The sequence below is a fragment of the Phasianus colchicus genome, chromosome 11, assembly GCF_987193195.1.
Source record: "Phasianus colchicus chromosome 11, bPhaCol1.hap1.1, whole genome shotgun sequence".
NCBI lineage: Eukaryota > Metazoa > Chordata > Aves > Galliformes > Phasianidae > Phasianus > Phasianus colchicus.
Genome location: NC_143446.1, coordinates 8,948,537 through 8,962,160, shown reverse-complemented (window position 1 = coordinate 8,962,160; position 13,624 = coordinate 8,948,537). Strand labels below are relative to the sequence as shown.

General features: G+C 35.1%; 1 protein-coding gene across 2 annotated transcripts in view; it reads left to right on the top strand.

Annotated features, from left to right (window-relative positions):
* Positions 1-13,624, top strand: part of ERC2 (ELKS/RAB6-interacting/CAST family member 2) — a 429,234-nt gene that overhangs the window by 285,402 nt on the left and 130,208 nt on the right. For both annotated transcript variants that reach the window (XM_031609751.2, XM_090148181.1), the window contains one exon: positions 9,428-9,575. In XM_031609751.2, coding sequence (XP_031465611.2) covers positions 9,428-9,575 — 148 coding nt within the window. The remainder of the gene's footprint in view (positions 1-9,427; positions 9,576-13,624) is intronic.

The window sequence follows — 13,624 nt, the reverse complement described above, 5'->3', positions numbered from 1 at the left end:
GAAGATCAATGAACAAACTTCTTTATGCAAAGTTGAATCATATGATGGTCTTCACGCTCCTGGCAATGCTTATGAATTGCTCCATTAGCAAGGAAGTCGTATAATTAAATAATGTCATGTGGTATCCTATCTCTTTCGTTCCCAATCTTTTAAGATACTAATTAGAGAAATATTTCTGTGCTGTTGTCTAATTCTGTTCTTCCTTCAGCAATATGTTGAGCCTGTTCTAGGCTTCTGCTGTCTTTACTGATACTTTTTGTAAAAGCATAACCAAAATTTAATTTCTGATAAATCTCTATTCAGAATATTTTCTCAATTCAAAATTAAGAACAGAACATAAGGTGTCTTTTTTCTCTCCACCTGAATTTAACATCTTTGTGACTCAAATATTTTAAATTCCTTGCAATTACATTAAAATAATAGTAACTTTTAATAACATTTTCCAACCTTAAATAGTTCTAAAATGTTACTGAGCTTTATAATCTAGAGATCAAACCATTCATCCTGTGAAGTACTTTTATCTTTGTCTTCTATAAACACAAAAAACAGTGTTGAAGGATGAGATGGCTGACAATGACAGATTACCTGTAGTTTTGTTTTCCTGTTTAACTTATGTGGACCCTGTGCAGCCCTGTGTTCTGCTGTAACACAATCCCATGCATCCAGATTCCATTGTTCTTGTTCTTAGTAGTCCCCACCTCTCCACTGTATTGCAATATGGCATAAAATAAGCAGATTTATTTTAACTGTATTTTGCTTATGTTGCCTTGGAGAATCATATTAACCCAGGTGGGTGTAGGAGACAATTCTAGTAAAAAGCTGCAAAACCCAGAAATAATTGTCATCATTAAACTTTTTCAGCTGTATTTTGAATTCTGTGAATTCTTTTTTCCCTTCTATATTTCTCATGCAGTCTGAAGTGTGCTATTTCTCCTTAAGTGTGAGCAGTGCTGTCTGTTTGAATGAAATGATGATGCAGTGGTTTCATATGATCTATGAAACCAAACGTAATTGGTTTCACCAGTGTGTCTCTTTTCTGAGTGGGTGTTTTACTTATCTGTCATTTCCAAAGCATAAATCATCAAGACTTCAGAAGTTCAATGTTATGGGGCTTGAAAAAGTTCAGAGAACTCAAAGGGCAGTTGAGTGCCTGCCTCTTATTGGAAAATCAGTACTGAAAGATGGATACCAAGTTCTTTCTTTGCCTTTAAAATCATTCTAAACATACACCTTTATAGATGATTTTTTGTTTGCTGAATAGAAAAAGTATATACACACATTAGCAATTAGTGATAAGCAGAAGAGAAAGAATTTTAAATTTTCAATCTGAAAACAAAGCTGTTACGATTACTGGGGGATGTAGTGATGGGAGTACTAATGGAAATAAATATGGGGGAGGAAAACTAGAGAGAAAAAGGGAGAAAATGAATAAGAATGTTGCATTTTCAGTAAATTTCTTTGTGATTATGTGGAATCAAGTCTGTTCTTTTCCCTATTTTCACTTGCTCTGAGATTTCACATGAAGGAGAGTTCCTTCATCCTTGTTCTTCTTGTTTACTGCCCCATGAAGTTATGCAGCTAAGGGCTGTGAGGGTTAGGGACAGAGGCTGTCCAGTGTCTTACACCTCACAGATACCTCCAGGGGAAGGCTTGATGAGATGGCAAATTCAAGGTTTGATAGATAATATGAGGAAAAGTGTTTGGATTGGACTGGAGAACTAGGTGTGTTAAGAGTAGAACCCCTGTGCTTCTAGCCCATAGTTAATGGAGCAGTCCTCTGCTGCTTGCTGTGATTGAGCTATGCAGTATCTGGTCCCCTCTGCTTGCCACAAGGGTACTGGGACAATCTGAAGGACGATTTCATGGTAGTTTTCCTACTGAAAACATTTCAAAAGGATTTGTTCTTTGCAAAGAGTGCAAAAGTTGTTTATTCCGAAGAACTTAACTATGAATTGTGCCTTTTGCAAAATGTATTTGGCCATGATATGTTATGATATGAAATATGATTTCAGGAAAATTGCCTAAGATCTGTAGTGACTGAGTTTAAATGTTTCACACAACTCTGTTATTAAATATGTAGATTTTAAATGTCTTGCTTGTGGCCAGTATGTTTTGTTTCTAAAGAAAAAGCTTCGAAATACTAATAATGTTCTGAAGTTTATTTTCTAAGGTGCATCCACATCCATAATGGATTAACAGCATGTTTTAACAGACCATTTATTTGCTTTAGGAGTGACAGAGAGAAGCTGTTTCAAACAGGATCTCTCATCACTGTCTATCTCTAGTCACCTCCTACTGAACCTAAGGTTGAATACTGGGGGTCATGAGGGAAAGAAAACAATAATTAAAGGTAAAAAGTTGATTGAGCTGTTTTTTTCTCCTTCAATATGATTAGCATGTGAGAAGCTGCCTGAGTACTCTACTGTGTATCATTAGTTCAAACATTTCTGACTTGAGGTAACTTTAATGGTGACTTTTTCAGTTGCATTTCTGTATTTTTGAAGAACGGTTTAAGTAGAAAAGGCAGTAAAAGTTCTTGTTAGAAGATCTTGTTCCTATAAATCCAGGAATTCAGTTAGATTACAATTGGATGGTTCCTAAGAACTACTCCACCTCCCCAAAAGTTGTCATGAGTTCCTTTATTAAAGCTCAGAATATTATTCTTAGACTAACAGAGGTGGGGAGTAAAGCAGGAGTGTTTACAGAATTCACTTCTAAATTGACTGTGATAAGTGGCAATGCAATGTATTATGATTAGAGGTTTCTGGGAGACCCTTTAAGAAGGTTAACTGCAAGGCAGCTCTCAAAAGAAAGCATTTATCTTAGTGACCATCCTTCAGTGTTTTATACTACTGAGAATTTTTTTGTGGGTGGCTAGAACCATTTTTTTGTGTTTTATTAGCTATATCTTGAATACCTCCTACAAGCTGAATGACAGTTTAGGGTTATTAAATCTGTTCTTAGTACATTCTTTTATCCATAGTTAATCTTGACTAAATATATGCTAGTGAACAACCTTTTTTTTCTCAGTTGTTGCCCATATTTGTTAAAGAAATTATTCCATTTGACATTTGTTTAGGCTGCACTTTGATAAAATACTGTATACAATATACTTCTTCAGTTTGGCGTTCAACAGAGTCTTTCATGGATTTATTTCTTCTTGCATTATCTTATCTTCCCTTGTAGCATGCTAAGGCTTCCTTTTCATATTAAGTAATTTTTTTCACTCCTAGACAGATGCTTTCACAAATGCATACTCTGTATTGCTAGAGATCTATGAGATTGCAGTTCTCAGGTGTTTGGTTACATTTATAATTGAGCTGCTTTGTTATCATCTGCTTCCTTCAGCTCTATATTTGTTAATTCAAATTAGACTTTCACATGCCTAGCAGTCACTTTTCAAAAAGTTTTGTATGATTTATTTTATTTTTATTTTATTGAAAAGTTTTCTCTTGTATCAGATTAACAGGTGGTAAATCCTCCAAGAAAAGGTATTTTTGTACACTGTCATGGAGGAATGGCTTATGCAGTATGAAGTTATTCTTATTTGTAACTGGTATTTTTCACAAAAACTTGATCATTCTGAAGTTTTGTAGTGTTCTTAAAATTGATGTAGAAATTTAAATGTAAAAGGTCTGTCTTTCTAGTCATAGGGTAGCTTGCAGGTACATGGTGTAAGCAGATAAAACATGGACATTAACTAAAAGGAGCACTGTCTTAAATGAGGCACAGCATAAATCTGCTTAAACCATTGAACTGTTGAATAATCAGGTTACTGGTAAGATCATGTTCTGGGGCAAGATCAACAATACCTGAATTGTTTCTAACAAACTTTTGCTCAGCTTTCCCCATCAGTTTCTTCCAGTACTTAATAATATTAATAATTACCTGTCATTGTCATTAAATGTTGACTCTCATTCTACCTGGTGTGGACATGGAAAAAATGTTCTATTTCACCGTGACATAGCATTTTATGTTCTCTTTATCATGTTATAGCTCATAGACAATTTACTGCAGTTCTGTCAATGTTTTCTTGTCAATTGTTTCTGAGCGTTTTTGTTGCTGTCCCCTGAACAGACTTCACCTTTTTCTTGAATGTTATCCAGATTCAATATTTCAGCTGAGTTTCTCCTGAACTCACACAGATCAAAAGACTCACTTCTGTCCTTAGTTTTACATACTGCTTCTTTGGTTTGTCATGACCTTTTAATTCTTGTCTTCTTGGCACTTCAAGGTCCTCCCAGTCTCAAACCTCTCTGAAATTCAAAAGGAAAATTTTCTAGTCCATTATCAGTGTTGTAAATGAAAAAATTAGAGTGGGATTGCAGATAGTTTGCGGTGGATTCCTGCTTGCTTGAGCTCATGGCTATTGGGAAGGGACTGTACCTTTCCTCTTCACTTTTATGTTTTAGTACAAAGCGGCATGGCATATATTAATATATTTGTGCAGCTTTCTTGGTACTTCTCACTGGAATCTTTAGTACATTAAGCCCAGGTCTCACGGCTGCAAATGTGACCATCAAGAGACTGTTATATTCACATTTTGTGAAGAAGACTAGCCTGTGTTTGCTATGAAGTAGAATATAATCTGACTCTGCCAGCTGAGAAGTTTCATTTCTAGAGTTCAGCTTTTCTAAGGAAGAATTGTCTCTTTCTTTCTTGTTGTGAACACCCAATTATAGTGGAGCATATTTAGATGAGGAATACTGGTAACTGTTTTATATAAGTCAAAAGAAAATGTAAGGATTACTTATCAGTGTGGAGCAAATGCTGTTTGATTTAATGTGTATTTTATAAAACTGAGAGTTTACCTAATTTTACCATGTTCAATTGGAGTGATTTTTCTTGGTGTTAAAAGTACTATGCTGGTATTTGTATAACAGATTAGTTTGCCAAAAGAGAGATGAAAAACTGTGAATAGCAAAAAGGATTACTCTTTATAAATATTACTGTTAAAGAATGTCATTTAATTCCGTGCTTTAATAAATTATTTTAAAATGTATTTTATTACCATAATTTATTAAACAATAAGGAGACATTTTGGCTGGAAATACTGATAACATCTCTATAGTACCGTATTGGGACAGTCATCTTTTTTTTTTTTCTGACACACTAGATAATTAGGAATTATAAATTATGCTTACACTCTTAAACATGCTGGCTGGAGAGTATAAGAGACTGTATGTTGTTTTTGGTGCCAGTTCAGCTCCTGATTTTCAAAAATCCTGGCACAGAAATGAATGCTGATTTTCAGTTTCTAGCAGTAAAATGGATGTCTATTACTCACCTGAGAGATTTAGGTGAAGACCTTGCCACCTGCTTACATGTCTGAGTGAAATTTACTTCATGATTTTTATTGAGACTGTTCTTTTTACCTGCTGTTTTGCTGGCCTCTTAGCCTTGCTCCTAGAGGTCAGGTAATCACGTTTCCTGCAAAAACAGTAATATTGATTTTTAGCAGAATCACTGGGTAGCTAAAGTAAATTTCTTCTGTTCATGAGATTTGGTTCTTCCATAGGGAATTTCAAGGATAAGGATAGGTAGCACAGTAGCTTTCACAGGCATGGATAGACCTGTGTGTGCTATCTAATAAAAGATATATGACAGTGTAGGGCTTCAGGTCTGTCCATACAGGCTGCTGCATAAATTCTTGCACCTCTTGATTTACTTTGTCCATTCCAGTGAGGCACTGTATTTTTTCAACTATATCTTCCTTAGAGAAACTATAACTTGGGCAGTATTCTAGGCCATACACAACTAAAAGAGGCTGCCTCGTTTTTTTCAGATGCTCTGTCAGAACCTGTACCTCTATTTTGCATATTAATAATGCAAAGCATTGGGTTTTCCCTCTGTATTAAAGTTAATTACTGAGGTTATAGACAACCTTGTAGCCTATCTCTAGGTGGAGCATAACATTTCAGTTCTACTTTGCTGAACTCTTGTTAACCCAGGTGCTTGGTAAAATGCCTCTGGTTTATATATTTGAGATTATTACTGTTCAAATTATCCATGTTTATAAACACAGATAATGTGCCAACATACACCAGGAGAATGTCTGTGCAGGCAGGTGCAGACAGATGCAAGCTCCCTCTGCCTGCACTCTGAACATGCTATATGTGTGCCAGTCTGGAAACCACTAGCCTGTTGTGTGGCACTATGCCCAGGCTAAAATGCCTTGTGTCTTAGGTAAAGGAGGCTTTACAGCTTCTGAACTGAAGCTGACTTGCATTCAGGAGGCTTCAATATCATAGACTGTGTGTTTGCATTCACCTGCCCATCTGTGTGGATGCATTTATCATTCCACATTGCAGTGGAAGGGCTTCATTACAAATCCCCATCCTTGTGTTCTTATGCGGTTTTCACTAAACATTTGTAGACTTAAGACCTCCTAACTTCACTTACATTTGTTATAAAGATTAAAAAACAAAATGACCAATAGCATGAAATAGTGGTAGCTGATTCAACTGTCTCTATGTGCTAGGCAATGGATTCTGGTCTTTGGCTGTCTCAGTAGTGCATTACAGAGTCATATGACAGCTGCTATTTCATGTGACTGTAAACCATCATTTTCTGGAAGTGTTTACTATTTATTGGAATTGTTTGTTGCAACTATGCAATATTTTACCAATAGCTGTGTACTGAATGGAATTGTCCTGTCAACCACATGGCAGTTGAGAAAAAAAAATTGTTAGGTTTCAACAAAATACTGCCCTTACAAAAATATTATATTATCTTCTGATTGGCTTTCATAACCCCTCTGTGCCTTCAGCTGAGAAAGAGGACATTATAGTTTCCAAAATCTTGTGTCCTAGAGATTTGCAGAATTTTCGAAGTGAATTGCCTGCTTTTCTCCCTCGTGAAAGTTTTTCCCCCCATCTGCTACTTTAAAGTGGGGCTGGTGTGTCAGAAGGGTTTGCATAGTATTGCACAGATACACTGTCATGATTACAAGATCCATATGGCTATTTTGACTGTCAATATAAAAAAGATGGAATCCTATTATCAGATACTGAAATGATACCTGATGGCAGTATTCCTGACTGTCTTTCTCACTGTCAGATTTGTGTTTTCAAAGTCAGTTTTTAAACTGACTTTACTGTAAACTTGGAAGAGGGGAAAATTCAGTACACCTCCATTTAAATTCAAGTTTTTTTAGAAATTTTATTCTGTGTATGGCTTTTAGCTGGACTAAAATTTGTGTTACAGAATCAAATAACATTATATATCACTAGGAACCATTCGGGTGGCAAGAATTTAGCATGGAATGTGCCTATGGGAATTAATGCATAGAATTAACCTAAGCATAATTGAAAAACCTTGAATTTCTGAGCTGTTTACTTATTTTCATCCCGAGTGAGTTGGATTTGTGATGGTTATGTCATTATCATTTGGAATAATCCAATTTATATTTTCCTATTTAGCAGAGGGTACCTACTTTACAGCAATGATTACCATGAATGAAAGATTAGGACCATATCCTACTTATTTTAATTTCAGACAGAGAAAATCTTTATGTTCCCTGAAAACCAGAGGACAAAGCTAACTCTGAATCATTGTTATTCATGATATACACACTGCTGTCAGGTAAAAGTAGAAGAACTAACCTAACCTTGTTTAATTTAGAAGAGTATTTTATGTAATAAAGCAAGCTGCTGTTTCTTTGGCTTTAAAGTCACAGCATTCCTGTTGCCAACCCTTTCTGTCAGAAATGTTCTGTTATCACCCCCAGCATTCCCAAAAGAACCTGCCTGGTGAGGCTGGGCACATTTTTAAAACAGAAAAACAGAGACTTGTATATAAGAGAAAAAAAAGTTGAATTTGTGTTACATTTTTCTTTCCATTTAAGACAGATGCTAAGAAGAGGGTGTATTTAGATTTTGTATGGTGCATATATTCCCTACTTTCTGCAGTATGAGAGAAATGATTTCATAGAGTAGTGCATCTGCTTTCTTTTATTTCAGCACATTAAGGAGTTAAGATTTTAATGAAAGCTTTATTAAATTGACAACATATTTAAGCACAAAACATGAAAAATGTTGACAGTCTGGTATGAATTACTGTACAGCATCCTTTATGCATTATTTTGAGGTGCATACAAAGTAAATTACCTACATCTAACCCCATAGAGATGTGACTCCTTAATGTATTTTTTTCTTAATATCTGCTATTCAAAATGAGATCTTTGTATTTAAATTAAGATGGCTGAAGACTTATGGCATCCTCTTTTAAACATCCTTCAACCATGATTAGAGTAAAGAAGACAGAATAATAAATGACACTATTTAAGTGTATGAATAAAATGCAACTGTTTATCTAGAATTGATCCACGTCTCCTAACTTTGAGAGTAAAATAAATGCATTGTTTTCTTTTGACTCCATCAGAAATATTGTCCTTTAAATATTTACATTAATACATTAGGAATTTTGAAATAAAAGTGAAATAGCTTTCTTGACATTATTACTGGCAAGCAGAAGGATTGCAAGAATTCCAAACCTTTAGCTCACCTTGGACATATGAAGTTCATGAGCCATATTCTTACATTTATTAGCAGTTGGAACCTAAGGTTAATTTATGGCTCATTTATCCATGTTTATTTTTTAATGACTGATCTTATGTAGTTCTCAAAAAAGGCATAGGCCAGAACATATTCTAAAACCTATCAAGTATTATGTACTCTTTCTCAGCTGATAAATCGTAGTCTGTCATAGAATGTGCTGCAGAAAGTGAATATTTCATTTATTTAAGAAAACAAGGGACAGATTATGACATTACCAACATGAGCATTTTAGAGCATAAGAAATAATAAGATTTGTGCTTCCAAATGATATGTGGTAGAAATTACTTTTCTCATGTGTTCACAAGCTACAGTGTGACCCGCCTGGCTTCTATGTAATTCTATATGTCTCTGAGTCCTGTAGTAGTAATAAATTCATAGGAAAACATCTGTGTAAATGTGTGGAAGATGTTCAGAGATTTTTCTACTGAAGCTTTCAGGCTCCCAAATAAACAAGGCAACTTAAGTTTTATATCACTTTGCTTTTATGATTCAGTTGTTCCAATTGGAATCGTTCATAAGAGATTTATCTAGAATATTCTAGAATTCAGGTAAGTAAATTAAAAAAAAAAACAAATACCAAAGATTTTTTAGATCAAAGCAATTCAAATAATTATTATTAGATGTCATGTCAGAATAAACAGAAACCCACTGAGACAAATGTGCTAAGAAGTATTTAAATTATGAAAAAATGAATAAAGATTTTTTTTTGCTGATAATTTATTTCATTATTTGATTTACTTAACATTATTAATTCTATAAGGAGTTTTCAGAAATTATTTGATTATTCTCTTGTGGTTAAAAGAAGCATTTCATTAGCATTTTTATTTTGTTTTATGGAGAATGTAACAATTGTTATTTTATTTTATCAGACAGGAAGCATTGCTTGCTGCAATTAGTGAAAAGGATGCAAACATTGCCTTGCTTGAACTGTCTGCTTCAAAGAAAAAGAAGACACAAGAGGAAGTAATGGCTCTTAAAAGAGAGAAGGACAGATTAGTACATCAGTTAAAACAGCAGGTGGGGAGAAATTCATTTTCATACTTTTATGACAACTGAGAAGTGACATTATTTTCATTTGTACTATTTTCTTCTAACATTGTATTGAAAGTTCTCAAACCAGGTCTGATATGTTGCAGCAATTGTGATAAATAGGAGATGTTAAATGTAAATGTTCCTGTGTTGCTTCTCTTTGGTTGCTAAGTATTTAGCTGAATGTTTGACAGACTCATATTACAAGGGCTCCTCCAAAGGTAATTCCTTCTATTTTATTATGCTGGCCTGTGATGTCAGAGGCAGATGTTGGCAGGATGGCAGTAGAGGATGAACCTTTCTGCCAGTATTCTGTTATGTTTTGTTGCTGTGACAGATGGCAGCATAGGGGCAATCTGACAAAATAGCATCTGACATGGAAGGGGGCATCAAGCAAAGGGGTGTCACTGAATTCCTCCATGCAGAGAAAATGGCACCCACTGATGTTCACCGATGCTTGCCAAAAGTTGATGGAGACAAAAAACAGTGGATGTGAACACAGTGAGGTGATTGGTGGTGCTTTCCAGCAGTGGTGACAGTGGGTCACCTCCACTTGCACAGATGTTTACAAATGCAGCATGCAGGCTCTTGTTCATGATTTGCAAAAATACAAAGCTAATGGTGGTACCTATGTTGAAAGTATAGTATTTTATAGCTGAGAATTATCCCTATCAAATAGTGTTATTGTGCTCTTTGTATCTGTTGTAGTATACATGGAAATAAATAGGAGGTATTATGTGCCAACCTACATATATGCAGCTGTTACACTTCTGTTTCCCCTCCTTGTGCAGCTTTCCACTGACTTCATTACGTGCAACAGAAGAGTACGGATGCTCTTCACAGTCAAGCAAGATCTATCCACTCTGTTGACACATTCTAACCTTTTTGCTGTTCAGTTTTTTGCTTATCTGTTGTTGAATAATTGTTGTGGGTTTATTTTTCAGAAGGCTGCAGGCTTTCTGCGAGGTTATCTGGAAATCATGATTATCCTTAAAATTCTCAAATGAGTTTTTTGTTTATTTGTTTGTTTGTTTGTTTTTTAAACCATCAAGATATTATTGAGATGTGCTCAAAAACTTTCAGAACTTTTTTCTGCCAGAGTATGGGAACAGCAGAAGAGGATTGCCAGAGAGACATTGTGTGTGTGATAACTTCAGCTAGAACTGCAATCAAATACTTCAAATACCTCCATTATTTATAGTGATAAAGATCTTCACTAATGCTATTTAACTAGATTAAATTAATGCCAAAATAATCTCTTTTATCTCAGACACTGGAGAAAAAAAAAAGAAAAAAGAAGGAGAGAGACACCAGGAATAGGAATGTAGTTTAACTGGGTCACCACTTTATTACACTTAAGAATTATCTGATAGTAGGAGTTGTAGAGATCATTCATGCTTCTTTAATCCTTTAGAGAGAAGCACTGTTAAGCCCCACAGGTTTCATATGTGCATCCAAGAGCAAGGCTTCTAAGTGCTACTCTTCCTTGTTATGACTGTCCTGTGGGAAAACATGACAGATTTCATATTGTGTGATATCTCCACTCTGCTTCTCAGTTTCTTTGAGAGATGGCATTTCCTAACCTATTTCTGATGCGCTTTTATCGAAGTGCTAGAACCTCATTGAATGACCAACTGCAGCACTTTTTCTGTTCTAATTTTCTGGCCTTTTAGCATTTCAAACAGAGTGTAAATGATAAAAATTTTGATGTAATTTGTAACTCTTCTCACTGAAAAATGAAAAGAATAATCTTAAAAATGAAATATGTGGCTTCTGTAGGAGAATGAGAATATGTGTTATTTACTTTAAATGTGAAACTACAGGTATACATATATGAAAGATCAAGATATTATTGTGTTGATAAATTGAACAGTCCTGTCATAGGTTGTGGCTGCGTGAGTTTAAGAATGATTTGTCATTTCTAGGCTGACTTGTGGCTTATTTTTACAGTTTTCATCAGAATATGTTTTGATAACCTCGGAAACTTTTTTGTATTGCAGTTGTCCACCTAAATTGTTGCTGAAGATACTGACCTCTGTGATGTAAACAACTTTGCATAAAATGTGCATATTTAATTGCAATGATTTAAGTACAATTTAGCAGCTGCAATCTTTCAGTAAAGCATCTATTGCTTAGTGTTTTAAATATATGGAAGTATAGTATACACCCCCAGCAAAATAGAGCCACTGGAATTGTTTTGATTCATACACCAAATGCTGTATTAGGAGAGCCACAGAATTTTTAGTAGGTTTAAAAGACCTCTCTGTAATACAGTATTAAACAAGATCACCACACGGGCTTGGCTGAGTGATTACACAGTGTTTATAATCACCCTGGCCAAGATTCCTTTGGAGAATATTGAGACAGCTATTTTTAGAGAAATGTGTATAGTGATGCAATCCCTCATGAAACAATTAGCTTAAAGCCCATTTTTAGAACATCTCAAGAGATTTTTGTAGGAGCATAATACACTGCTGTGTTACTGATTCATTCTGAACTTGGACACTGTAAGGAAATTTCCCAGTTGCCTCTTTTCATTTTTGGCATATAGAGCCAAAAATGTAAGTGGAGTTTGCCAAAATGCAAGGTCTTCTAACTCCTTGAAAGCATTTTATTTTTCTTCCCAAAACATGAAACTAGAAACCAGTCCAGCATTTGCAGGACTGCAGGTGTACAGAATACTCTGGCCAGAGGCAAAGTTGGTGTTTGGCAGAGTTCTCCAGTCTATTAGTTCATGACTATATTTCATCACATGAACATATTGCTAATGAAACAAAAACGGTGAGAAACAAACAAGGAATTTAAAAAATCTGTGTTACCACAGTTTCTCAACAAATTCCTCCTGTATGCAATACATCAGAGTATTTCTGACTAATTAACTTAAAAATATTTCAAAGAAAGCTTTCAAGAGCAAAGGAGAGAAATGGAACTGAAGGCAGCGTGTTGTATTACGAATATTGTTCTGGTTAAGAACGTTAGGAATAGAGCTAACGTGATATTGTGGTAATGACATCAAGCACTTAGGAATAATGAAATTGCAAGTTATATGTTCCCTTTTAGATAAATTGGTTCATATTCCTACATACCATCACTGTATTAGAATTTTTATTTTATCTATTTTTATTGTGTACTACTAGAAGAAATATAGTGATTTCAATTTAGGCTAGATTTTTGTATAAGATACAAACTTAGAAAGAGGAGAGCTGGATTTGCCCAGGGAGGTTGTGGAGTTCCCTTCTCTGGACAAATTCAAGAACTTGTGCCAGGATGTTTTCCTTGCAACCTGCTGTAGAGAACCTGCTTTAGCAGAGGGTTGGATTAGATGATCCTTGGAGGTCCCTTCAATCCTATGACTCTGTGATTCTATAGAATTTCAAAAATTACAACGACATGAACTTTTCTGGCATTTAGATATCAGTGTTACAAACCGTGTAATTGCAGTTTCAAAAATTCAGCTTTGATACTAAAGTTTCTGATTCATGTCTGGTGTAAAAATTATGGGGAAGCGTCTTTACAATCATTTCCTGCTTTAATACATAAACAAATGAACAAAAACCTGAAGTAAAAACAAAACAAGCAACCAGCCATCAGAGAACTCTACCTTCTCATGCTGTTTTGTCTGCTTTTAGTGGGACCTGGCCTGAGATGTCCTCAGGCAGCTGCTGTTGCAGAGCTTTAATTATGCTTTTTAACCCACTTCTTTGTGTCTGCGTTCTTACATACTTCTGTGTAATTACTAGGTTTAGTAGTAGAAGTCAGACAAATACTTTTAGCATGACTTTAGCCTATACATTACTTTGTATGCTGTATTATTACAAGATATTTCCTGTGCTTCAAGCCATACTTTTAATTCACAGAACTTAAAAAGGCTTCAAATACATTAACTCTAAATGCAGGGACCACAACAGAGAAGGCAGAGGGACCGTGTTCAAATCAGCACAACTTCAATCACAAGTGCAAGGAAAGTAGAAATTTACTCTTAGTACTCCAGATAAATGTCTGCTTGGCACTTGAAACTGCAAGCATCTGATATCCCA